Source organism: Onychostruthus taczanowskii, unplaced genomic scaffold (genome assembly GCF_017590055.1).
Source record: "Onychostruthus taczanowskii isolate IOZ18803 unplaced genomic scaffold, ASM1759005v1 scaffold21, whole genome shotgun sequence".
Lineage (NCBI taxonomy): Eukaryota > Metazoa > Chordata > Aves > Passeriformes > Passeridae > Onychostruthus > Onychostruthus taczanowskii.
This window is the reverse complement of record NW_024499351.1, coordinates 11,934,338-11,961,771: the sequence shown is the minus strand read 5'-3', so window position 1 is coordinate 11,961,771 and position 27,434 is coordinate 11,934,338. Positions and strand designations below refer to the sequence as shown.

Sequence of the window (27,434 nt, the reverse complement as noted above, 5' to 3'; positions counted from 1 at the left end):
ATGACACACTAAGTGTAAAAATCCATCAACAATTTTCTAATACAACTTCTCTGTACAGGCAAGTACTGCACTTACCACAATGCTAATAGTCAGATGCTATAAACAGAAACTGAACACACAACTGTGAACATCTTCCTTCTCCTCATGGAATACTGCAACTCTTCAACTACCATATTTTCCTGAGTACAGGTAAGGAATAACAGAGTCAATGGAGCTATGAATTACAATACATTGTTTGACATTCAAGATTTCAAAAAAGTGTCAAAAAAAAATAGAAGTTTAACCCCACACTCATTAAGTATATAAACTTTCCACCATTTCAAACAGAAGACCCATCTCTATTACAAAAATAGCTTTAGATCAAAATCTTAAATTAGAAGATAATGACTGGGCATTTTTGCAGAACCTAAAAATACCAACCCACTACTTCTGTACATTAATGTCATATCCACAGCGTGAGATGACATTAATTGGTCATTCACACAAATGTTTCATTTGTCAGAACCATTTATTATTCAATGCATATGGTATCCTCAACAATATTTTGTTATGTGGCCTTTTCAGTGTCCTGAGGAGATGCCATTTTAATATCTGTAGCTACTCTGACCTAAGTTTCTTTACAGATGTATGATCAAGAGAAGTTGATTGATGCTGCAGCTACAGCCTGATTTTCAATTCTTCTTCCAAAAGCAAAGAAGGGATTCCATCCTACCTAGGGAGCCCTGCCTGTTCAAAACAGACAGGAAATATTTCTGACACTTCAGTTGAAAAAGGAGAAAAAAAGAGGGAGAAAATATCAATGGAATTTACCAGCCTAAAGTGAACATGAAGTTTATCTCAACCCAAATAAGGGTTTCAACACAATCAAGATAAAATACTGTCCAACATTCACAAGACATTTATTTTAACTTTTGAAGTACAATGTTAATTACATCAGTCAGGGTTGCATATTTGAGGAGACACATGAACACAATTTTTTACTTCAAAGAATATAAGCACTAATTGGCTGCGAAAGTATATCACATTCATAATTTTTACCCACTGGCTGTACTATGCCTATTTATATGCACTAACTTCAAATTTAAAAAGAAATTAAAATCCAGTAACGGCATAGCATGTTAGTGAAAACATTCAAGTCAAAACCAGACATCTCCAATAAATACATCAATCAGGGATCATTCTCTCTCATTAATGTTTTGTATCACTGATTTCAACACCTTAAAAGAAATAAGTTGTGAAGCTTCCACCAATTTGAGACTTCAACAGCTGTCCAACATGCAGCAACAATATTAATATCAAATTTCAACAGAAGTGGTAAATTGTTTGAAATTGATGGAATTCAAATCAGCAGCAGTATTTCCCCAAAACTGATACCTATATTATCACCCTCTGACTGACTGGGCTTATCATCAGAAACTTTTGAGAACTGAAAGCATCCTCATCAAAATGAAGCATTACACAAAACACATCTGTGGTACCATACAACATTTGAACATTTTAGTAATTAGCATTAAGACAGATATTTCCTAGCAGTAACTGTGGAAAAATTGCCAGCACTGCCCGAACAGTAATAGCTTTGATTAATCACAGTTTACAGAAGACATGATAAGGTTTTGTTACACAGGAAGACAGAAACTGGGAAGGTGACCTAGACACAGTAACTTTTAACTCCTCCAAGTTCAAAAAGGAGGACAATCTACTTCTTCCTTGTTTGTTCCACTTGTAAGAACAGCAGCTACAATACTGAATTTCATTCTGACTGATGAGGAAGTTATCATTAAATTAAAAGGTACTGGATATGCCTGTCTATAATTAGCATAGCACCCATTTAAAATTAGAAAATATTTCTAAAACATTTTATATACAGATTTTGAATAAATTAATGGTTTAAGCAAGAGGGCTTTTTTTTTCTCAAATTCTGACTGCAATAAGTTAACAGACATTTTTAATCAAGCAGGCCTATTTCTGGATCTTTTTAAATAAAACGCCCTCATACACCAGCTGTTTGAATTTATTCACTCCTTAGAATTATCACACAGCAAGTTTAAAGGAAAAAAATCAATTACTTTTTTTTTTTCCCACAGAGAGAATGGTTAAATTATGGAACATCTTCCTGCAGGATATTTTAAGGGTTAAGGGTACATATGGCCTCACCAATTCATTATGCAAATTTACTGAAAAATAGGTAAGACCTACTAAGCTGTACATCTATAAAACAGAGGACAACCTTATGTCAGACTGCCAGAAGCAAAGGAGGTGTACCAAGATATGCATCACTGCATGCTTGCTCTGTCCTTATGCTTATTCCCTCAGCATCACTTATCACTCAAATCAGAAATAGGGCTGGATGTATCTTTGGTCTGATCCAGAACAGCTGGTTTTCATTAAATAACAAGATCTCCTTTCTGTTTTGTCTATTCTGTTAAGTACTGCAAAAGAAAGCATTGTTTTCACATTCCTAGAAAAGAGCTTATTACAGTTAAAAGTATTAAATCCAGTTCATCTGCTTTTACTTCAAGTGCCAGTAAGCCCCATTTCACAAGGTAAGCTTCTACAGCAAATGGAAAACTTAGCAAAAATGTGGCACCTTGCAACTGCAGTTGCAAGTGGCAAGAGCTCACTGTACAAAAAATGGATAAAATTTATACCTTTTGACTTTATTTGATATGTCCTTCTAGTTGCATTATGACTGAGGGAAGTCACAATTTATCATTCTTTATCCTGCATATTTTTATTCAAACAGGGAACATGACAAAGCTCAATTCCTCACTACCACTCTCTCCTCAGACAGAAGCGTCTCTATCTCATAATTCTCAGTATTGTCTAAAATTAGGATCTAAGCAAATTAATTTCAATTCCTCTCCAACACCCCTTATCATACACTGTAGCACTTTGTAAGAAAGTTGTAAATAAATTCTCATCAGTCTTTGTTTCTCAGTTAAATAATCTGTCACTTCTATTTCTGCAACACACCAATAGATATATTATTACAGCAGTTAGCACTGGATTTAAATATAAACTGCTTCAAGTTCTTTTATCCAAGAATTTAACAGAGTATTATATAAGTTCATGCATAATATTAAAAAATTAGAATATTAAAGTATTTTTAGTCTTAACCTAAGAGCAAAATAGAGTACACTGTCTCACATAAACTGAAAAATTCACTGCTTACTCCAGCATCTGATCCAAAGTGCCAGCCAGTGAAAGCCTGGCTAAGAACTGCATGATCCAAGCCCAGTGAAAACAGATTCTCAGAGGGAAAGATACATATTTCAACAGTTTACTCAAGCTTCATTTAGGAACATCTATGTGAGGTTGCAACAACAATTAAAGCAAAATTAGGTTTAGGGAGGCATTATGCATTTATGATGACCTACACTGCCTGTGAGATGAGACAGTATTTATTAAAAAGGAACACAGAGTTCCTATGGAATGAATAGCGGTAATCACCAAAAAAAGTAAAGAAAAGACTAGTCAAAAAAGAGGCTTCTAAATGGCACATATATATAACCATTGTTTGTTTAGAAGCTAAGAGCAAGCTCTGGTGATATACACTCACAAACTCATCATGTTTAAGTTAAATGATTCACCGTTTGATCAAATGTTTTATTTTAGCAAACAAAATTGAGGAAAGCGCCAGATTGGCATGACAAGGATCTGATGATACATAAGTGACTGGAAAATCCAGACTCAGAAATAAACTCTGAATTGGGCCTGCACAAAATGCTTGGGGCACAGTGTCTCATCACACATATGATGCATGCAGTGTCAGAAAAAGGCAGACCAAATGGCAACATCCTGCAAAGGCCCTGCTGGCCTGTTCTCAAACAATATTGCTATCAGTTTTAGCTGACTACAGTACCTTATAGTTGCCAGAACGAAGATGAGATGAAACTAATCATACTGTTTTCAATCAACTTCCTGCTGGCTGCCACCATTTCAAGAATGGAATTAATTTGTTTTATGTTTATTAACATATTTCCTTCTTTTCTGGTTCTAAGGCACTAAATGCAGTGGTATGGTATCAGTCTGGCCAATAAAAAAGATAAGCAGCAGCCACTACACTACAAATAGAATTGTAAAAGTATCACCCTCTCTGACATACTCTTTTCACAGTATATGCTACCACCAGCTTACAAGTCCCTTCTATGCATATAACCATTTAACAGTAGTATCCCCAGCCCTCTGATGGTTTCCCTCAAAAATGAGAGCTTCATGGAAATCTTGAAAAGTCAAAGGGAAATTGCCAACATGTAGGTCATTAAAGAATCAGCCTCATCTCTAATACACAAAAAGGCTTAACTGGAATATAATACATCCAGTAATATTTTCATGTACTTATAAAATCTTCAACCTTGAGGTTGAACCATAAGGGAAAGGCTTCTGAAATCCAGTAGTCTAAGAAAAAAAAAAAAAAGCAAACATTACATGATTTTATAAATCTCTGGTCTGTTAACCAGGAAAATAAAGCATTTTTCCAGGTCATAAGAATAAGAAGTTAAATACAGCATATTTTAGATGAAGAAATCTAAAATAACTTGCATACTGAACCCTTTTCAATCTTTGTATACTAAGACTATTCCAATAAATAGTGAGATAGTTCCTAATGATTGAAGTTGAAGGAGGGAGAAAGGGGAGCAAAATATTTCCAAACACTAAGTTGCATGAATTTTTCATAAATAACATGAATACTGATGAGGTTTCCCAATTGAGATTATATGGGTAAGTGAAATGACTCTGTAAAATATAAAGATCATCTCGGTGCTCCATTTAAACTTTACTCGAGCAGAAATGGCAGACTGGAGATTCTAAAAAGAAGGGCGAGTCTGCAGATTCAAGGATGGATTCCGTGATCTTCAACAAAAGGCAAGCAAACGTTAGTTGTTGACCTTAAGCAGATGTTTCAGAAGTTCTTAACAGCCTCACTCAAAAGTATCTTCTTTCAGCTGTTCATTTTTCAGTCTCTTAGATCTTGAAACATCAAGAGTTTAGTAGTTTTCCAGTCTCTGGAGATCCTTGAAGCCTAGAGGATCTAAATTTCTAATATAAACCCAAGTCTTCTAAAAGAAGAACCCCTGCAACTTCAATGCAATAGTACATACCAGTCTGCTCCTGTAATCTCTTTGCATGCCATCACTATCAACACGCGTCTCTGGAGCTACTTCTATCCTGAGTTCAACCAATGAGCAAGCTTTAGCACAGTAACCCACAGCTTACTTCAATTTTAATAATTCTTTCAGTCTTTTCCTTCGTATTTCCTGTCATTGTGGCTTACTGCAGAAAGCATGCATCTTACTACAGAGTCCTGTAAGCATTACATAAAATCAATTTTAAAAAAGAAAGGCATGATCTTTTATACTTGGTAAAATCTAGACGTTATTGTTGGACCCTCAGACACAAAATTGCTCTGCTGCTTACCTGGCTGGGGCTCACTCAAGAAGAACTGTGAAAGGGTTCTCAAGCACTGCACTGACAGCGACCCAAAAACATAAAGCAATACTCTACACTACCTTATTTACAAATGCAATACAAACTACTACATCAAATTACAAGTTTCATAACTTTTCATAGCTTTAAATGTCCTGGCCCTGTTGTTAGAAAACGTGACTTGACAGACATTAAGATGACATGAAAGTCACAGATAAGACTCTGTCTTAAAACATATCTTAAAACACGTCATAACTCCAGCTAGAGCAAGGGTTGCTCTGGGAACCCTTGAAATCTAGAGCAGCAGAATTTCAACTTCACACAAATATAAGTCTTTCTGCTATCACGACTTACTTTCTTCAGAAAGCTGGGATAAAACTGTAACCCCTTAAGAACTCCTGACAATGCAACTTCAATAGAAAGGCGCATCTGCACTGATTTACCAAACAATCTGTTCAAGCACTAGCAAGGCCTAGGTAAACAAGGTCATGTAGTCACTTAAGCTTTTTCAGGACTGAAAAGTACAGCAATCAACTCTGGAAACTGACAGCACCATTTTTTAAAGCAGAAAAATAGATACTTAGTTTGCCACTGTGTATTGAAATGCACCTGGCAAACACTTAAAGAGACTGAAAAACAGACTAATTTGTTCACTGTATTAGTGGAAAAAGTGAGGAAAAACACCCATGCACGGATGGCACTCTGAAGGGAAAAAAAAAGGGAGGGCAAAAAAAATCACTTGATATCTGCTTGTGCAAGGGAAGCATGTTTAAAAAAAAAATCAGCTTTAAAGGCAATGGGTTTTCTTGAGAGCCTCCTGTAACCATTAAGCAAATCCTTGAACACAAAGCACCAGATTTTCTTCTCATTATCAAAACACGCTGAACTAGCCAAGAAGTTGAGCCCAAAGAAAAAGTTCACTTTCAACTTTCTATGATTCTCCCATAAGTATCATGTTACAGAAGTCAGTGCACTGCATTAGAGATAGCAAAACCTTCTTCTCCACTACTTTACAAAAGATATCAGACCCAAATATGGGAGCCTAACAAAACAAAAATAAACAAAATCATTTACTATGTATTTATAATCTGTCCTGCAAGATCACTCCCAACAGACCATGGCATTTGTTGCAATTCAGGCTTCTGTCATAACTAAAAAATGGGATTTCGTTTAAAATCCTGCCACTTCAATAAACCAACCAAACGTACAGTGACATCACTAAATCACTCTTATTGTATCTTTTTTCTCTCAGCCTCCACTTCCCCAGAGTACCTTAAATTGCATTACATAAATCCCAAGAAGGTACAATCACAGACAAGTGTAAATCTCAGGCGGGCCCTCAAAAGTCTATTTAGCCACATACTCTATGAATTTTCCATAAATAAGAACATTAGGGAGTTATGTTACTGTGATAGACACTAAAGACATTTTACGATGATGTGTATCTGTGAGAATACCATCTCCCATGGTACAACTGATTTCTTAAAAAAAACCAGTAATGGAAATATCTTCAACAGACACGACCCTAGAGGTGATAGTTTAGGAAGGAACAGATTGGCAAAGAGGAATGACCCCTACTTCCTTCTTCTTAAACGGATAGCAGTAAGCAGCTAACAAGGGCCTTATCTATTATGAACCACTTCGCTTTCATAAGGCGGATAAAGAGGTATGTTTTTGTCCTTAGCCTTTTTCCCTCATCAGTTATGCTGCCCTGCGTGAATTGCAGCGACAGCTCGCCGTTCGCGGGCCCAGCGCAGGGATGTGTCAGGGACACCCATCAGGGCACCCAGGGGCCCGCATTACTCATCTGCGCCTTTGAGGAGCTAAAGGCAGGCCCCGGAGCACAGCCCGCAGCCCCAGAGGAGGGGCGGCCTCTCCAGGAAACCTGCGTGCCTGGGGAAGCGGTCAGGCCTCCCCCGCCGGGCTGCCGGGAAGGCCGCGGTGTCCGGGCGGCGGGGGGGCCGCGGGCGGCTTGGCACCCCCTCCCCCTCCGCGCCCGGGGGCAGCGCGGCCGCCTCCCCCCGGGGCACCCGCTGCCTCTACGCCAGCGGCCACAGCCCCCCGGGAGCCGGCACCCACAGGCACGGAGACATCCCTCTTCCGAAGGGGGGAACCCCCGCGGCCCGCCCGGCAAGGGCCCGGGGCCGCCCCCTCCCCGCGGCGAGCTGCGGGCTCGGCCCCGCGACCGCCAGCGCCGGGGGTTACGACCTGAGAAGCCGCAGGGGCAGCGCGGGGGCAGGCTGGGCGCCTTGCTGCGCTCGGTGCCGGCGTCTCCCATGGTGGGGCCGGGGCGCGGGGCGGGGGCGGGCGGGGGGCGCGCGGCTCCCGGCCGGGATTCCAGGCCGGTCAGCTGGAGCCGGGCGGCACCACTGGGGAGGCGGCGGAGGGGAGGGCGCGGGGGGGCCCGGCCGCACCCTGCCGATGGGGCGGGCAGGGGAGCGGAGACGGGACGGCACGGGGACGCGGAGCTCCGTGCGGCGGCGCCGCCCGCCCACCGGTGCCGGTGACCGCCTCGGTGCCACAGCTGCTCGCGCCCGCCCTCCCCGGAGCGCCGCTCGGCCCCTCGCGCAACAATGCGTGCCCCCCTCCGGCACCGTGGCTCCCCCCGTCCTGAGCGCGATGGTTTCGTCAAGCCACCGAATCAGCTGGGAGCGGCGTGTACCACAGCACATCCCCGGGGGAAGTTTGGGCGGATCGCGTGCGGGAACTGGGTGAGAAGCGGGTTTGGAGGGCACCCATAGGCTCGAGAACAGAATAGGATTCTCAGTGACGAGTCCCAGACGGGGCTGAGGTCCGCAGAGCTGTCTGGAGCCGCTGCCCTCTTTTGCCTCTACCCATACGTTGGGCACACAGTGGTACAGCCAGGGACGGCCGGCGGGGTGGGGGGGGTGGTGTGCCGGTGCCGCTCGCACATGCGCAGACGGGCCCCTGACGCGGAAGTCTGTTGGAGGGAGCGGGTCCCGGGGGGCCGGGCCGGTCCCATCCCGTGCTGCCGCTCCCGCTGTGCCGGGACCCGCTTCGCCGAGGGGGGCTAGTGAATGTCTTTCACTTGTCCTGGTCGCTGCCAGCGCAGTGTGCCGGGCCGGGCCTGCTGTGCGCGCTCGGGAGCTCTCCCTGGAGGCTGGGCGGCTCTGGGGGGCTCCGGTGCGGTGCAGGGTGAGGGCAGGGACTTCTTCCCTTTGGGCTCCGCTTGGAGAGAGGTCTGAGGGCCTCGTTTGTCCTTGTGTTTGCCTTCTTATCCTGTAGATGTTTGTCCTCTGTCCGAAATAAAGGCGTGTACGTGTTTGGCGTGCTCGGGGTTCTCCTCGCCTGCGGTGAGCAGCACTGGGTGGGTGAGGACACGGAGCAGGCAGGCCGCGCTGGCCCCGCTCCCTGGGACCTGCGAGAGGTAAGGAATGGCAGCGAGGGAAGAGCACGGCTGGCACGGTCATTACTGGCTGCCGACCTTTGACGGACGGGAAAGGAGAAGGGAATTTCCAGCACCTGGACTTGAGGGCTGGGTAATGGGGATTGTACTTCTGGTACTGGTTTAGCCAATAGTATTGAGCAAGTTACAGCCTTGCACTCTGTACCTTGGTTTTGTCTGGGGAATACAAATAGTGCTGACCACCCCCACCCCTCCCCACCAGAAATTTGAGATCTGGGTGGGAAATGTGTGGAAAAATACTGGTGTGGCATTAATGAAGGGGGAATTTTGATCTGTTTCTGACTGCTGTTGCCTGTCTTATACTTCGATTTTTGCTTTGCACTTAAAACCGAGGTTATTAAACTTTGAAAATAATAAACATTCTTAACAAAGTTCAGAGTGTATGAATCTTTGTGAACTAATTAATTATGACAAAGATATTATGGCATTGGTATTAAGCTTCCCTAAAGCATCTTCTATCAAATTAATTCATGACAGAAAAAAAAATAATAACAAAGTACATATACACACATGCTTAAAACTTTTTAATAAAAAGTTGGGATTTAATTGAAATAATGTAAACAAGACTTGTGAAAAGGCTGGTTCATGACAGTTTACTAATGGTGGTGATTTTTTCAAACCATTCTAGTCTGGGGTTGCCTGACTTCCAGCTGATGCAACTCTGTGCCCTTTCTGAAGTGTCTGTAGCTGCAAACCACCCTGTGAACTGAACAGCACTAGGGCTGTCCCGTGGCAAAGCTCTCTGAGGACAAAGCTGAGCTGCTGAGGCAACACTGCTGAGGGTACCAAGAGAAGCGAGTACATAAAAAAAAAATAGCCTTGGCCTTGTTAACTCAGGCCTTTAAGCCACTAAGTCAGCTGGAAACTGAAATGGTCTCTTTTGTGCTGGTTACCTGCACTACTACCAGAGGCTGTAAACTCCCCTCAGATAAGGAGTGGCTTCTTAAAGGTGATCTAATAGGCTTTATGTCTGTAATTGCTATTAAGGTAAGCTCATACTGAGTTAGCTTTCAACTATTACAACTGTTGTGCAGAAGCAGTCTCTCTGCTCAGTGCTTCTGTGTCACTTCAAATCAACCTTGGCTTTCATCACCTGAAGGAAGCCTAGAAGAAAGATGGAGTCTGTTTGGATAGGCATATAGGGACAGGGACAAGGGGGAATGGCTTTAAACTGACAGAGTAGATTTAGATTAGGTAGCAGGAAAAAATATTTAACTGAGAGAGTGGTGTGGCACTGGAACGGGTTGCCTGGGCATATAGGGACAAGGACAAGGGGGAATGACTTTAAACTGACAGAGTAGATTTAGATTAGGTAGCAGGAAAAAAATATTTAACTGTGAGAGTGGTGTGGCACTGGAACGGGTTGCCTAGAGAAACTGTGGATGCTCCATCCCTGAGAGTGTTCGAGGCCAGCTTGGATGGAGGTCTGGGCAGCTTGGTCTGGTGGAATGTGTTCCTGCCTGTGGCAGGGGGGTTGGAATTAGATGGAATTAGATGATATCTCTTTAAGTCCCTTCCAACCCAGGCCATTCTATAATTTTGTAAAGTGATATTGGGATAATGTCAAAATTCCAGGTTTCCAAGCAGTTCAGATTTTTAAAATCTCTGCAAGGGTGTGGTACTTCAAAGGTAAACACAAGAAAAGCATGAATTTAGGGACAATGCTGTTACAAAAAGCAAACACTGATTAAGCATGCTGACAGTGAAGATACACAACAACAAACTGGCTGCTACTAATGCCCCGAGGAAGGATAATCTCAGGGACACACACACATGATAGGCTTCAGGATTATAGTGCAGTTGAATACTATGGGATCCAGAAGAGGGGAGCATGTGCTTTGATTTCATGCTATGTTTGTAATAATGTATTTGGCCTTTTTTATTTTCAAGTGTGACCTTTGCAACACTGGTTTTGTATATTTGTAGTATTTCCTACTTTGTCTAGACAACAGAAAATTACCAATGTATCAGTTCAGCATTGTCTCCTGAAAATTCAGTATGTTAATCTGTACCTCCTTTTCTAAACCCTTTAATGTTTTGATTTGTGTCGTGTGTCTGCTAAACACATCCATCCATTTGCAACCACCAGAAAGTGTTTTTGTGTTGAAATTTGGCAGCAAAGGGAAGTACGGTTGAGTGATGCTTCTTTAGAGGCTGGCAAGGAGAAAACTGGTTCAGCTGATCTAAAATTAATGCTGTCATGAACATGGCATTGCAACCTCCATTCAGATCCAACCTCCAACAGATCGCCTCTTGAGCCAGGCCTCTGGCCCCTGAGGAGTTTCAGTGCTGACATTTTCTCTGGCTTTTTTGATCCAGAGTCCAGGCCCTGGATGCTTTCTCAATAATGTACAAGCATCCACAGACAAATGGATGAACACCACTTAGGAAATACATAGAGGGATAGGTAGCATATTAGTTGGTTCTAGGGCTGGGAATATTCATATGCAGAAAGTTATCAAATGGTCCAGATACAGCAAAGCATGTTTCAGCCTTTGGAAGCAAATATGCATTGTAAACATGCATTAGGTGGGGGGAAAACCTCCTGAGTGATGGGAAGGTAATTTGGAGAAGAGTGATGCCTGGAATAGTGAGCAACAGTTTAAGTACATAACAAGAGAAACAGCTCATGCAATTTTAGTTCTGTGTATCTGAATGCATGAAAGAAATGGGGAAGGTACTAATCCTTTTTAATGGGTGACCCTGCAGCTATTCTCCAGGCATATTTTTACAGACAATTCAGAGAATACAGAGAAAAGCAGCCCAAATACAGGCTGCAGATGCTGAAATACTTGAAAAATCTAATGTTTACTGTCTGGCCATTTGGGGAGAGATTATAATCATACATTCTTACTTTAAATTGTCACCAAAAATAGAAGGTATTTGCTAGCAGGACAGACAGAATTTAGTAAAAAATAGAAACAGATGTCTCTAAGGAGATAAATGCTTAAGACATATGCAGAAAGTGTTCTCATGGTAAGGTCTGATTTTAACCTCTCGCTGAGGTTCATTTCTAGCTCATTCTCAGCAGGACCCCATTGCAGGATTAGATGAGGTAATAGACCTCACAGAATCAGGAGGCACAACTCCACCAAATTTAAATGCATCAATTAAATACCATTGTTTCTCAAGAGCTCCCTTTTTTTTTCTCACTATGCTAGAAAAGGTTGTACGTGTATATAATCAGAACATTTGGGGGTGGTTTATTTTAATGTAAACATGACTGCCTGACTGAAATACATGTGCACAACCATAAAGTGGAGCAGGTGGAGAATGTCACAAGTATTGTACGTCTTCCTTCTCATCTTGAGATCTACATTACCATGAAATTATAAAAGTGACTCGTGATGCCAGTCTGTTTGAGAGACTCTTGAACTGATTGAAATGATCACCACTTTTTAATTGCTCTTCAGTAGGCAGATATTCTTAGTGAAGTCTTTTCTTTTGGAAGATCATTCTTGTTAAAACCTGTACTGAGGCTGCGAAATAAAATGAGCATGTGGGAAAGGGCAGTGGAGAGGACATGTCTGAGCTCTAGCCATAGCAAACAATAAAAGTGAACAATTATGATGATTCACTAGAGCCCAGGGCACGGACTGCAGACCATGAAGGCATTAACCTGCAGCAAGTCAGCAACATAGATCTGACCCTGGAAAAAGTGACTGATCTGGCTGACTGAATCGGGACTGAGGCTGCCAGGCTTGCAAGTGCCTGCTCTTCGCATAGCTCACCTCATTTTCTCCTTTTGAAACGCATACCTTGGGTTTTGTATGCACCTGGCCTGGCAGGGTGTGATCCGGCTGAATGCCTCAGCATTTGCTTATTCATTTAGTTTAAGTTAGGTGTCAGTGCAAGCTGTCTGAAGAGAGAAGTGCCCACACCTTAGCCTCTGGCTTGGCCGCAATGAATCCAACTCAGTTTTCTTTGCTGCTTGAAGGAAGTCTCCAGATTAAAGAAAGCAAGCTGAGCTCATCTTGGCTCTCAATATTGCTTGTTTTGACAAAGCAAAAAACGAAAAAACCAAAACACCAAAACAAAACAAAAAACCAGCCATGAATTATCAATTTATGAGTCATGCAGATTAGAAGATTTTTGTAGCTGTGTCTTTTTAAAACATAAAACATAAGCTTGAAAACTAAAGGACAAATTTAAATAGTTACAACACAGAATTTGGAGTTGGGACTTTGACATTCTTCTGGTTATTTTAAGTCTCTGTGCCTCAGTTTCGTTTTCTCAAATGGAAACAATAATCTCATGGGCACTCTAGTAAAGGAGTTTTTATTGGTTGGTGGTTTTAGAAATGAAAAACTGCTGCTGTTGCTATTACTGTGACTAAGAGAGTGCCATTTCTTTGCAATTAATGGCTGGATGGAAGGTCCAAGGTTAAAGAGAAAATTCTTAACCAGTTGCAATTTGCATTATTATGAGTAACCCAGAGACAATTAATAATACTTCTATTTTTTTCAGACATGTATTTCTTCCCCTTCCTGCTCCTTATGTAATCTAGGGCACTTGGAAAAAAACACAGATGGAAAAATTGGAGTGCAATTAAACAAACATTCTAGGCTAGTCTAAAAATGCCAGATAATATATTTCAAATAAAAATCAGAATATTAGACATGATTTAGTAGAAGGAGTGAGGATGCCTAGAAAACAAAATTGAGTAGTGACCTCACACAGTATGGTGACAGCAACTAATACTGAAATCACTCACACAAAAATAAACCTGCAGATGGTAAAAGATGTATAGATGTCGTACTTTGGGACATGGCTTAGCAGTGCTGGGTTGACAGTTGAACACAGTGATCTGAAAGGTCTTTTCCAACCTAAATGATGCAATGGTTCTATGTTCTATATTAGCGAGACTTTCATTATTATTAGAAACCATGAGACTTATGAATCTGTAATGATGCTGAATTTGTGCTAGGCACTTCCTGGTGCTGGATGGCAGACTCAGCAAAGATCATTCTTAGCCTTTGAATGTTCTTTTTAGCAAATGATCTTTCTTAAAAGAAATAAAAACAAACTGGTAAGCATTGTGACAGCAATTTTACCAGGAGGAAAGCGGCTTTGGAAAGTGAAACAAGCTGCCTCGGGTCACACAAGAAGGCACCTGCAGATCTAGTAATAGCATTCACATTGCTCAACTCCCAATATAGCAACCGATGCAGAGTCTGTGCCATCTTGCAGAGCTCATGCCTTGGGTGCTCCCCTATGCACCTCCCAGGACCTGCTTCTTCTGCCACAGTGTCCATGTTTGCTTAACAGCAGTATCTCAAGTCATTGCTGCAGCTACTTCGTAAATTGCATGGATAAAAATTAATAAAGCACTATACGTGTCCTTCCATTTGAAAAAGCAGCTTAGGCTGAAAGAATATGGTTAAATGGAAAGGTAGAACATTAGTAATATTTATATATTTCTTCTGTTTTCTTTACTTGTCTTCAGGATTTTCATAATGCCTTGTGCAAAGGGATCTTGTCTGCACCTATGTCTTCTGGGTCCTACTGCAACACAGATGAAGAAGCATTATAAAACTCTCATCTTGTATAAATATGGAAAAGTTCACCTTCATTAGCTTGGAAGGTGCCTGCCCCGGTAATCTGTTTGAGTATAAGCTACTTCTGCTCTTTCCTCCACTGCTCTGAAGATGTCAGCCCTAGGGATGCAGCAACTGAACATATTGCTTGGCACCTCAATAGGTTTGTTAATTCACTGACTTCTGACCTGGTGTTTCTGAGCACAGCTGAGATGAGCAGTAATTCCCTCATAAACACTCCAGTGTCAGGGAGGCTTAATTGCTTGGCTTCATGAGAAAGTGTTTGGTAGTTCAATGACAAAAGGTCTTAGAGAATATGAAATGAGAGCTGACAGTTCTCCCTTGCTGCCCCTGCCTGCTCCCCTCCATAATGTATCCAGCAGTTAGCTTTTTCAGGGCTGTGGCACCAACGTTAGCAGAGCAAACCCTGATCCTGCCGTTTATGGTATCCATGTGATCACAGCAAGATCAGAAGTTAGAAGTCATAAGTGCCGCTCGGGTAATTTTGTAAACAGCAGCAGCACCAATTTCTTTTACAGCAAGGAAAAAAAAATACATTGCAACTGGAAATGAAGAGCATACTGAGCAGCTGTTTCAAATTTGTCTGATGCTGTTATAAAACAAGTTTAAAGTGTTAACAGTTGTACCCATGGCACAGTTTCCCCTGCTGTGTGCACACTGACAGCTTTCCTTTATGCCATATAACTGAGCTACCACATTTGTGCTCAGTTCCCTTGCTGTTCCTCTGAGATGCATTTCTCCAGCTGTGGGCTGGAAATGACTGGGCAGGCTCCTGGACCTGCAGGAATGTGTGCAGCCAGCCACAGCTATCATGCCATACAGCAGCATCTGCTGGGCTGACCAGTGCTTGTGGTGGTCCTCAAACCTTCTGCCCAACCTGTTAAATGTGTGTCACCTTCTGACTCCAGGTGGAAAGTCACACCTCCAGGAGCCCCAAGTGTTTCACACTCTGCCTGTCACATCAAGGTGATGGCAAGATACAAGCAGGAAATGTAGGAGGAGATTGTGGCCCTGACCAGCTTAGTGCTCCCCAGGCCAGAACAGCAGCAACTGGCCTTGAACAGAAACTGAGGAGGAGGTGAATTGGTGAGTGGCTGCTGGAGAATCCTGTCCTGCCTCTTACAGTAATGTACCTGGGGCAGCATGCTCTAGTCTCCTCTCCCTGGGCTGAATACCCTGAGATCTGAAGGAGTCTTTCACCTGAAGGGCAGAACTGCTACTCCAGTTTGGAGGAGCTGGAGTATTTGCCAGAGAGTGAGGGAATGGTGCCCGTTGAAGGTAAGGAGAATGCTGAGGCTTTGAATTTTCTTTAGAAACTCAGCAGGGGATTTCTGTACCCCCCTCTGTCAAGCTACAAAGCATTTCACTCTAGCAGGCTACTGCTAAAGCGAGGATACCATATTTTGTTTCAGTCAGTTGAGAAATTTGAGGAGAACCTAGACAAAGCAAAGCAACAGATAAGAAATCCAAGCAGCAAGCCATGAGAGGATGGTTTCCAGGGAACCAGGGGAGTTAGAACTCAAAATCTGGAAGTGAAGCAGTAGTTAGGGAGATGCTTCTGACAAGACACCAGCCATGGTGACAAACCTTGGCCCAGCTGCAAGAGAAAGAAATTGATCTGCACAACAACATTGTATTTGGGACAGAAAGTGGAGAGCAGACTGGATGAGAGACAGGCTGCAGCACCTGAACTTCATGACCACAAGCTCCAGTGGGAGCAGCTGGGAAACTCCAGCTGCTGATCTTTACTTTGCTCCTGCACAGCTCTGTTGGTACCAGCAGTACAGAAAGAGGAATGGTCTGCATGGTGTGGGGCCACTGCTGGGTGGAGGCAGGGAGATGCTGTCTCCCTATAGTACAAGGAGCAACCATCCTTTTCCTGCCCAGAGCAGCAGGCATGGCAAGCCTTGTCCCAAAGTCTTTGGGACTCTCTACCCCAGATTTCATAGCCTGTAACATACCAAGTACATTGGTGGCTCCAGAGTCACACAGCTGCTGTGAGAGGGAGGATTTCTTAAGAGCAGGTGGGAGGGAAAGTGTCTGTCAGTGTTTGTGTATGGGTGAGGGAGGTAGAGCTCTTGGACTGGGGAGAGGAGATGGAAATGGGCTCACTGCAGCTTCTTCATTTTCTGAAGGTCAGCTTACCGTTCCAGCAACTCAAACACATCTTTGACTTCAGCAGTGAGTCTGGCCTATATGGGCTCCAAATGTGTGGATTTGTAGGATAAATTGAGGGTGTGAGTGGAGTAAGAGTCTGGCTAGAAGACCAGTGCAAATGCCTACACTCAGGTGTGGAGCCAAGTGCTGGCACGGTAATGAAACACTGGGTGATCCTCTATGGCTAAACTATGCATGCAGGAGAGAAAGAATAAATCACTGTTGGGGTTTGCATATCGGTTTCAGGAAGATTATTGCATTTTACAGACAACTTTTCAACAGAAGAACAGCTTACAGGATACATCTTGAAGGCTGCTAATGGTAAGAGGTGGAACATGGGGCAGGTCAGTGGTTAACAAGCTGAAAATAAGTCAGTGAAATACCACAGGCAGAAACCATAGCAATGGAGAAAGGAGTAACAGGAGGATAGGAAAGAAGAAGTTATCAGTGAGGCCTTAGCAAGCGATACAAAAACGGAGAGACTTCTGAGCAGGGATCCTCCAGCCCTTACTTGTCACAATTAGCCTCCTGAAGCTTGTCTGTGTTGCTGGGACTGTAACTTGTGTTACCTGCTGAGTTTATTAATGTCTTTATTAACCCCCCCAGCTGTGGTTAACACGAGAGGTTTAAGAAGACCAAGGGAAAAGCTGTCAGAGTGGCTTTCTCTGTAATGACTTCTCTTTCTGAAAAAACGTGACAGTTCAACACCTCAAAATGAGATCTAAGACAAACTGCTTTGTTTTCCAATTCTGTTATCCATAGTCAAGGCTGGATTAAGACTGTGTCAGTGCAGGCCTAATCATTTCACTAGGGAAGAAAGCTTTCTGCTGTCCTGGTCAAAGAAAATCTTGAAAACCCCTATTCAGGAATTTCTACTACCTTTTGAAGGCAATTTATAGACCCCAGCTCTGAGGTGTGAGCTGCCTGTGCTTATTAGTGAAGTACTGTTGTTACCAACTTTGATTACCAATAAGCTCATTCACTTCTGGGGTCAGAATCTGTCACAAGTTCTTCAGGAGCATGACTGGGAATAGGTGTTGATAGCCATTACTCACTCTCAGAGGTGCCTCTCTGCCTTTCTGGGATGGGCCCATCACCTCCCTACTTCCAGAAGGCCACACACTGTGACTCTCTCACTTCTAGTCCAGCACTTTCTGGCAATGCTGATTTACTGCCGAGGAGGCGATAGCTGCTCTCACACTCGGGGTCCTTCATCTGGCCCTTGGCTGCACTGGGTAAAAGGGCTCCAGCAACCAGAGAAGGGAGGCTGTGCTGCTGAAACTGAAAGCTGGGTATCTCTTTTTAAAGAAATGCAGACTGCATTGCTCTCGTCCCAGAAGTTAAATGCTGAAATCTAAGTACCTGGGAGCCAGTGGTTTTTCTATTCTGAGCTGCTGCTAGTGCACACATTTGGTGCACTGAAGGCATGGCCATGCTGCTAGCAAAGCCCACTGGAAGCAGCTCATCTTTATTGGAACGTGGTGCATCTGCATGACATCTATGAGAAGATCAGGAGACTTCTCCAGTAAGGAGTTCAAAGCTTTGCTAGTTTGTACACATGCATGGGCAACAGATTTCAGCACCTGTTGACCGATCATCACATGAATGAATAGGGAGAGCTAGCTGGCAGCTGTTGGGCATTCATCCTGCTTGTGAATATCAGAGCTTGTCGCAAGTCTGTCCTGTGGTTAAAAAAAAATTAAAAAATAAAGAAATAAAGGGAGGCACCTAGTCAGGAATAAGGAATAAAGGGGGTGAACATCCAGGTAGTGTTGAAACCAAGAACCAGAAGATGGTTAAAAATTATTTCTTCTCCAGCTTTCTGCATTATTCCTAAATAGCAGGCTGTGAAGAATAACCTTTGGAGACTAGTATTCCTGTAAATGTTTTCATTCAGTATAGCCCTGGGACTTGTAAGGGCCTGTGTGGGACAATGTTGCATCACTGCTATCAGCACATCTGGTTAACAGCACAATGACCTGCTCAACAGATATGAACTCATGTAGACCATGGTTCTCCATTTCCTGTCTTATGCTGAAAGATGCATCAGTTGCTTTATACATAGCTGCAGATCCAACTCTGCTCCTGCATTTATTCCGAGCCCATTCCCCAGGAGATCTTTAAAACACAATTATCTCCAGCTCCATTTAATCACACAATCTGTCCCAAGGTCTATTCTTGTTTTCTTGGTCCCCCTGTTGCCAAGGGCTCTCACAAGGACTCTGCTCTCTCCGCTTTGATACTGTATCAAGACTTGTCCGTGTGCCTTGTCAGTCACCTTGCTCTGGGACAGCTTAGTGGCAGCTCTTGTCATTGTGGCGCATTGCCTTGTAAAGCAGATAGTGAGGTGGTCTAATTGTGCTTAACCTGCCCCAAAGCAGGACATACATCTTCCCAAGGCTTTCCTTTGCCATCTTTCCTTGTCTGTTTTCATCTGTGTCATGACACACTTGCAGGTGTCAGTGTGCTTACACAAACCACATTGTTTCCCCTTCTCTCACAAGTGAGCACCCAGGACCGAGCAAGCAGCCCAGCAAGTAGTCCATTCAGGTAGTGTCTTTTCAGGCTGTTGAAGAGATCTGAGCAGTGAAGCAATGGAGAATGTTGTGATATTTTTGGTTTCAGCTTTGCTAGAAACAAGCAGGTGGCTTCTAGTAAGCTGGAGGAAAAGGAGGGGCAATAGAGAGTCTGGAAAATACAGGCTTAGGAGATGTGATGGCATTGAAGGACTACTAAAATTAAACTCTGCTGTCTAGGTTTCAACTGTGTCCAGTTTGGGTTCAGCTTACACCGAAACCTAGTCTCTAATTTATACCCCTGCAAAAGTTCTATGTCTAGCTTTCTCATTTTCTGGAGGTTGAAGTAAAATACATGAAGACAGCAGCCATAGGTTAGACAGTACAAAAATGGATGACAGACAAACTACCAGTAGTTAGCTGTAGCTTAATCCATAATTATTTACTGCAGAATCTCTCACACACATGTTAGTCTCCTGTTTTCTATTTCTGGTGACAGGCTGCTAGACGCTGGTTAAGCAGGTGGTTTGCCGATGACTCCCACATTATATATTGATCTGTTCTGGCTCCCTGTTCCTGGCTGGTAACTTTATCAAGGCAGATCTGCCTATGTAGGTTATGTTGTGACAGTGCCCAGAAGTACTGGGCTCCTGAATGTAACACATAAAATCCTCTACAGGTACAAAACCACTAAAAGTCCCAGGCTAAAGTACCCATTTATTAAACTTCCTTTCCCCTCTCTTGTTGTCCCATGCCATGCCAGCCCTGGACAAAACCTAGCAAAAAGCTGTGTTAATTCCTTCTCCTTCCTGCAAGGTGCTAAAGCTGCTTCTCAGTCCCCCACCAACTTGCTGCCTGGGGGCAGTGGCTCTCAGGAAGTGCCATCTTCTTAGACATTGTCACCCCTATATAATACTACTGAGTATTCTTTGTCCCCTTTGCTGTCTGATCCTTTGCTTCAAGATCCAGCCTAGACTGATCTTCTTTATCAGTACCAGTATCAACTGCTTCTTGATGACTATTTGCCCCAGATTTGGATATGAAAGGTAGCATACACTTTCTTTTCTCATACTGCCTCTTTCCCAGCTCATAAAGGTTAATGCATGAACTAAGGGGAGCTTGGCTGTGCCTCATGTTTTATGCCGTATCTTTATGGGGCTTAGACATTTGGGATGACATATCTCTTCATCATTTTCTCATCCAAATCCACTAATACTTAATATTTTGGATCTGTTTAATTCAAAGATGTACCTTCTTCATTGGACAGCACTGACAGTACTGCCATATTTTCATAAAGAGACAGAACTGGGCCTTTGATATTTGTTATCTGACTTACCCAGCTGTATTGTCCTGACAGCCAAAAAAAAAAAAAAAAAAAAATTGTAGGACAGCCCAAGGGCACCAAGCCACCAAGCTAGCATTTTAGTTTCCACAGTGAAATGCTCTGCCCATATGTGTAAAGAAGTGATGCTGCAAATTTGTGGATTAGGTGAAAGGTGCAAATTGGTTCCTAGCTAGACATAGCTCAGTCAGAGATATTTCCCTCTTCACACCTTCAATAAACATTCAGAAAAAGATTGTAAATGGACTTCATAGGAGGCAGAAAGTGAGAATGACCTTGGGGAAGGATGGAGCTCCCATATGGGATTATAAGAGTAGTTTGAATCCCCAGACTATTTTTTTTCATTGAGTTTGGTTATAAACTTTCTCTTTCAGAGAAGAGCTCTTTTTGTCTTTTTTTTTTTTTTTTTCATACTTTTGCCCAGTCATACCATTTCCTTCCAGTAGCTGATTTTACATGTCACCTTTTGCCTGGCAGCAAAATGTCTGAGAATGGTTTGAAAATCATGGAGGACAATCTTACAGCAGAGAAATAAAAATGCCTTATTCCAAGCTCAGTTCTGCATAATATCAGTAAGATGCAGTTACTTATGCTGTCTGAATCAAAAACATTTATTGCCATCATACAACAAATATTTCAGGAGTTTCAAATGGGAGCTTGTAGCTTGATGCACTGATTGGTGCTCACAGATTTAATAGACATGTGATAAGTAACTTGAGAATAAGAAAATAGCTGTAATCAATTGAACATGCACTTAACTTTGAAAGATATGGAACAAAAAATAAGTATATATTAGTTGTAGCACTAAGTAAGCATGTGCCCTGTTTCCTGCTGGAAAGTGTGACCTGTCTTGAACTTTGTAGTCACTGTTCAGAAGCAGTTTCCATCAGCTCATACAGACAGTTAGGAAATAGGTTTCCTATTCTGTTGAAATGAGGTAAAATCTCCTACCAGGATCTGTTTAAATGTGTTTATAAATGTTCTAAACATTTCAGCATCTCCTTGTATTCTTCCTTCAGATGGTCTGCAAATTGTTTCTGACATGTTTAATTTATTCCTGAAAGACTAGACTGCTCAGAAAACACAAGATCTGGTTTTTCTCCCGCTTTCTTGTCCTTCAAAGCATGAATTCCTTCTGGTGAAGGGAAATGAAATCTGCTGAATGCCAGTTAAAAGTTTCAATTATTAATGCTGTCTTAGCCTTAATGACACCTATACATCCATTCTTTGGATTAGGACCAAAGTGAAAGAGAAGTCATTCATGGAACACACTGGTCTCTTGGAGTTTCAGGAATCTTTGCTGACTAAGTGATAGGCGGGGAATCTGAGAACCTGAGTTTCTGCTATTGGTACTGCTATGAATTAATTGCCACAGATCACTTGATCTTTATGTGTCTTGGTTTGCAATACCTTTAATGCTTTTGCTCTCAGGGAAATGTAACTTCTTAAAGGTTGTAGAATACTTTGAGACCATTGCATAGACGGTACTGCATGAAAGCTCAAAATGTCATACAGCAAGTCTGACTTCAGACTTCTTGTTGCTTTTCTGGATGACTGATTTTAATTGCAGTGGGTTAAACAGCTGTAAACATGCAATTGCTGCACATTGAACAAAGGTTTTCATTCCTGGGTTCCCATGCAGGTGTGTGGCTGTGACCTGACCAATGCTGTCTCTGCTGATCCTTCCCTAGTTTCTCCCTTGCAATCGATTCCAGCAGTGATGAATTCACCTCTTGAAATTAATAATGTCAAGTTTGTCAATATTTTAAAAGCTAAACCTAATTTTGTTCTCTTGAGCCTTGCCTTTGGCTTATGAAAGCAGAAGCTTTAAACTCTATTATTTGGGAAGTCTACTGGGATGCCTTGGTGTGGCAGGTGCTATATATAAGTTTAGCACTGCATCACTATTGAAGTCCATTAAGAAAGATCTTTCTGGAGCTGTCAGCATTGTGCAGATTAAAACCAGAAAAATAAAGGCACTCAATAAATGCTGCTATAATGGTTCAGATAGCTGCAGAGAGAGGACTTATCTTTGGCTTGTGATCAGTTTACTTCTGGGTTCAATGTAAAGGTTTTTTGCCTTCCTGTGTAAGCTCTGAGAAAAAAAAAAATCAATGTGGAGAAGCTTGGATGGGTGCCAGAAGAAATATTGTACTGAATCCAGAATATAGAAATCCTTCACAATTTCTGTATTCTACTCCCTGCAGGCTCTTTATAGTCTAGCAAGAACCAAGCTTTACTATCATGACTCCAGTACCACTTCAGGATTGTACAGGATGTGAACAAATTGTCAGATTTTATTTGGTCATTTAAAAATATGTATCAACGCTCCCCACAAAGTTACTGTTAAAAAAGCAAGGTTGGTAAAAGGTGAGAGGAAGAAGCATCAAACACCTGCAAAAGGGATGGAAACAAAGGAATAAGGGTTCAATTTTAAAGTTGGTGAAGACTGGTAGCAAGACACCTCCTTAATCCCTGCCATGGCTACTATTTAACTGTTTGGAGCAATGGCAGAGGCATCCTGCATGAGCAGGCATAAGACAGTGCCTCTGGAAGTGGTGGTGGAGAGCACCCAGGCACTTGCAAGGTTTTCCAGGAACTGTAATGTCTCAGGAAAGGAACTGTGAGAGTGCAGTGGATTCTCCTGCTCAAGGCATGATGGGGTGCTCAGATTTAGAGATAATGCCAGTCTGCTCAGAGTATTGGCCAAACCAGCCTGCAGTCGTAGTAATCGTAGTAAAGCCTTTGGTCAATGGCATAATCCTCTTTCCCTGCTCAGGTTTCTGTTTGGTAAAGATGAATAAGGCTCTCAGATACAAAAGGCAGAAATTGCAAAGCGATCTGAATGTCATGATTGGAACATGTGGAAACACTGGAAGTTGTACATCAGAGAGGAGGTCCCTGACTGGGATGTGAAAAATGTGGGTAGAAGAAAGAAGGAGAAATAGGGAGAAATAGTATTCATGCTCCCAGAATACAAGGACAAGGGAACATTCAATAGAAATATAAGGCAGCAAATATAAAACTGTTAAAAGGAAATGCATTTTATACAATGCCTAATTAGCTCATTCCCATAAGATAACATTAAGCCTAAGAGATTAGTAGGATTTAAATAAAGGGATTAGACATTTATATGGATAATGTAATTGGGGATGTTCTAATTAAATAGAATACATATTTTCTTTTGTTATGGAAGCCCTCTTGCTTCAGGGCCTAGACTAGTTGCTAACTGATAAGAATTAAAAAGAAACTTCCCCTTTTGGCAAGTTATTCCCTACTTATCTTCTGCTAGTTTCTTTGTACTTAATCTGAATTGTTTCTACAGGCCCTATCACAGCAGGATTATTAAACTATATGGTCCATTTGTTTGGTATAGCATGGCAATTCTGTTCCTTCATAATCAAATATTGCACTGAAGAATCACAAATATCTCAGTAGTCTGAAACAAAATTCCCTTTTTCTTCTGCTAGTTCCATAAGAGGATTGGCCATGAGTGTCCACCTATTAGACACCACCAAATCAGCACCAACAAATCTCACTTACCTGTCCTAACAGGAATATCTTCCAACTCTCATTCAGGACTTATATGAGCATATTTAGAGAAGTGGCAGGACACCAAAGATCCCTCAACCTTCACTGTGTGGGTTGTCAAGCATTGGAAGAGGCTGCCCAAGGAAGTGATGGAGTCATCATCCCTAAACTTATTTGAAAATGTGTCGATGTGGCACTTAAGAACATGCTTTAGTGTTGGACTTCACAGTGTTGGGTTAATGGTTGGACTTGATGGATAATCTTGAAGGAATTTTCCAATCTGAACAATTTTATGATTCTATGTCCTCCACAGATGTGAATGGGAGTGTCTCATGGATGCTGCAGGCTGTCAGAATTTGGAACAAAACCCAATGATAATCACAAGGAAAAACTGATTCAAAGTTCTGCCTTTCATTTCCAGGCAAGATAAGAAAGTTGCTGCTAGTAGTCTAGTCTTCCCATTAAAAAGCATCAGATGGCCTTATCTAACCTGGCTAAAATCCAATTGTCTTGCATTTTGATTTCCTTCTCTTTGGTCTTGCCAAGTGTATTTTCAGTCTGTGCACATCCCTGCAAAGTACTGCTATAAAGATCATCCTCCTAATCCATCAGTTTGAGGATTTTACACATTCTTTGCTCCTTTCTACTACATTCCTCTTCTTTACTCCATCAAACACAAGCTATTTGTCTTTCCTGTCAAGCCCCTTCCCACCCTGCCAAAGAGCTCTCCTCTGCTATGACAATGTCGTCTCCTTCTCATCATTCTGTCAGTCTCTATTTCTCACTTGTTAACATTTTTATAGAAACAACTTATGGGCTTCTTTTCCTTGCTGCTATTGAGAATAATCTTGGTAAAGAGCAGCAAAATACCCTCATTGTCTTTCCAAATCTCTGCTGAAAACACTCCTTTACTGTGTTGCCTATGAAAAGCTTGCCAGCGATGTGGCCACTCTCCATCACATTGACAAGCAGGACCCAAACCAAACAACCCACTGCCCTGTGTGCCCAGATGCACCTGCTGCCCTTTACATACACCTGGAAGGTAGGGATGGTCGATTTGGTTCTGCAAAGTGTCTTCACAACATTTTCCCCGTCATTGACTGGGAATTCTGAGGGCCACTACAAAACATTGATCTTCCTCATTCCTTTTCCATCACTTGAAGAGTTTGAGTGCTGATGCTTTTGTGCCAGTGAAACACCCAAGTTAGGAACTGCTTTCTGTAGGAACTGTATGTGCATGGTCATCGTGCTCTCCAGCCAAGGTCTCTTCTGAAGGAACATGCAATTAAAAGTGGGCTCCAGAGAAGTGTTCAGCTTAGCCCAATGCTTGGCATTGTTGCTTTTCCCTTATTGGATAACAACTCCTGCAAATCCTCCAGTTCAAGAGGGTGTCTTTTGTGTACTAAATGCTGCCATTATTTATAAAGCACTCTTGCTGAATGTGCCTAAAGTCAGTCCTGCAGGACAGTTTCAATCAAATTGTGTTCAATTTATTCCAGCTGAATAACTCTGAAACGTAAATAAAATTAAATTAATGGTGCTGTATTTTGTATTGTGTTACAAATTTAATAAGCTTGAAGTAATGCTGACTGTAAAACCAGATGAAAACTACAGAGTAAAAATCAACCCCTATAAAACAGTGCAAAATTTGATATCTGGCTTGCAAGAGCAATCAGGGTACATGTAATCCAGAAGGTATTTTTAATTATATTTGTTCATACTATTTATCTGCTTCATTCTAATAAAAGACAAGAAATACTCCTCTGTAGTGGTTCTGTTTGGTTTGACAAACATGCAGAACACCCTGTATCTGTTCCTAGCTGACTGTTTTGGACTTGCAGAGATACTGTTACTAATAATTATCTTACATTTATAGGACACCTTTAATCCCAAAGCACATTATAAATTAGAAATGAGGCCCAAAGTGCTTACATAGCACTGTAAAAATATGTGTGTTTTCTTCCACTTATTTGGTGACCCTCCAGATTTGGTCCTAGAAATTGTAAATATTGATATATACACAGCAGAATATCTTATCTATTGAATACCTCCCCAGAAAATTTACTCCCCAGAAGGTCTAGGATTCCTGTCAGTTAGATATTTGGATAATTTCTGGTGCAAACATTGCTGAGAATCAGTGGGGAAAACCCAGCTTTCACCAAGAGCGCTTCAAAATATGTTGCTGGCATACAAAGCAGGCACAGCTTCAGGATGTGATGTTTTATCTAAAGCATTAGAGACAGGAAAACATGTGGAGAGCAGTAGGGTAACTGGGAGTAGCTGGTTGAATGGCCCTGTTGGAACTCAAGCCCCTGGCTCAGGGGAGCCCAGGTATTTTGAACGCTGCCATCTCTTCAGCCACAAGCTGCTCTGCTTTGAGCTGCCCAGGGAGTAGTTTGGAACCCACCCAGTCTCTCACATACCCTTCTGCTTATCTTACAGAAGCATCAAGGCTTCGTGGTGTGCAGACAGAGGATTCCACAGACTCAGGGAAAGGATGCAAACCTGTCTGGGGCAGTACAGGTGGAAGGAAAGGGAAAGTGGGACTCAGTTGACAGATACCCACTGCCAGCCCACCACAAGGTATGCAAACTGCACTGGGCAGGGGTGATTGAGCTCCTCAGACCCATGTTTGGTTTTTTTCCCCCACCCCTGTTTGTTCTTTTCCAAATGCCTTAAAGCATAGTGCAGTAAAGTCGTTCTCACAGTATACAATGCTCCAAAACCTTGGAAGATCTCAGGTTTTCACCAGGACTGGCAATACGTCTATGTATGAAGCAAATTCTCTTTGGTCAAGTAATCCCTATCAAGTTACCAGAGGCAAAGTGAGGTTCTCAGTGGACAAGAAACTCTTCTGACCTAACAACACACAGATATTAAGGACATCTGGTTTCCAAGACATTTGTGACCTCAAGATGCTTGGACAGTTTCCTCTGAAAGTCTAACAGATTGTCTATGAATCCTTGTGTTTAAAGTGATACAGAAAATACTAAATCAGTGTCAGTGCTGACAGACTCAAAAAACCTGATGCTTTAATATTCCCTGACTTTAAAAGCTTGCCTAGAAATCTTTCCAGCTTCATTGGGACTGGAGTAAAATTCATGAAGCTGCAGTCATACTGTTTTTTCTATTTAATTTCTGCTTCATACATTCCTTTCATAACTACCGAGCACAGTTATGTGGCCCCAGCAAGAGAGGGAAAGTCAGCTCTATTGTAATGGAGAGAATCTTGGTAGAAGGCACTGGGATTATGCCAAAGCAATGTTCAGTCCAAAGGGTACCAACCCAAAGTGCTGAATTAAGGTATTCTTAATGTATCATCCAAGAACTATAGAGGTCTTTCAGTAATCTTTTATTTCTAATTAAACAAATGAGCAGTCAGTGGGTTAAATAAATTCTAAAGAGTAAGAAGCTCTAAAATTCCCTCTGATCCTTCTGTCTTTTGTGGCTCTCTCATATGTGCTGTTCACGTGCTT

General features: G+C 42.2%; 1 protein-coding gene across 1 annotated transcript in view; it reads right to left on the bottom strand.

Annotated features, from left to right (window-relative positions):
* Positions 1-7,996, bottom strand: part of ZFAND3 (zinc finger AN1-type containing 3) — a 133,697-nt gene extending 125,701 nt beyond the window's left edge. The window contains exon 1 of the mRNA XM_041404210.1: positions 7,614-7,996. Coding sequence (XP_041260144.1) covers positions 7,614-7,705 — 92 coding nt within the window. The 5' untranslated portion in view covers positions 7,706-7,996. The remainder of the gene's footprint in view (positions 1-7,613) is intronic.
* Positions 7,997-27,434: the final 19,438 nt, after the last annotated feature.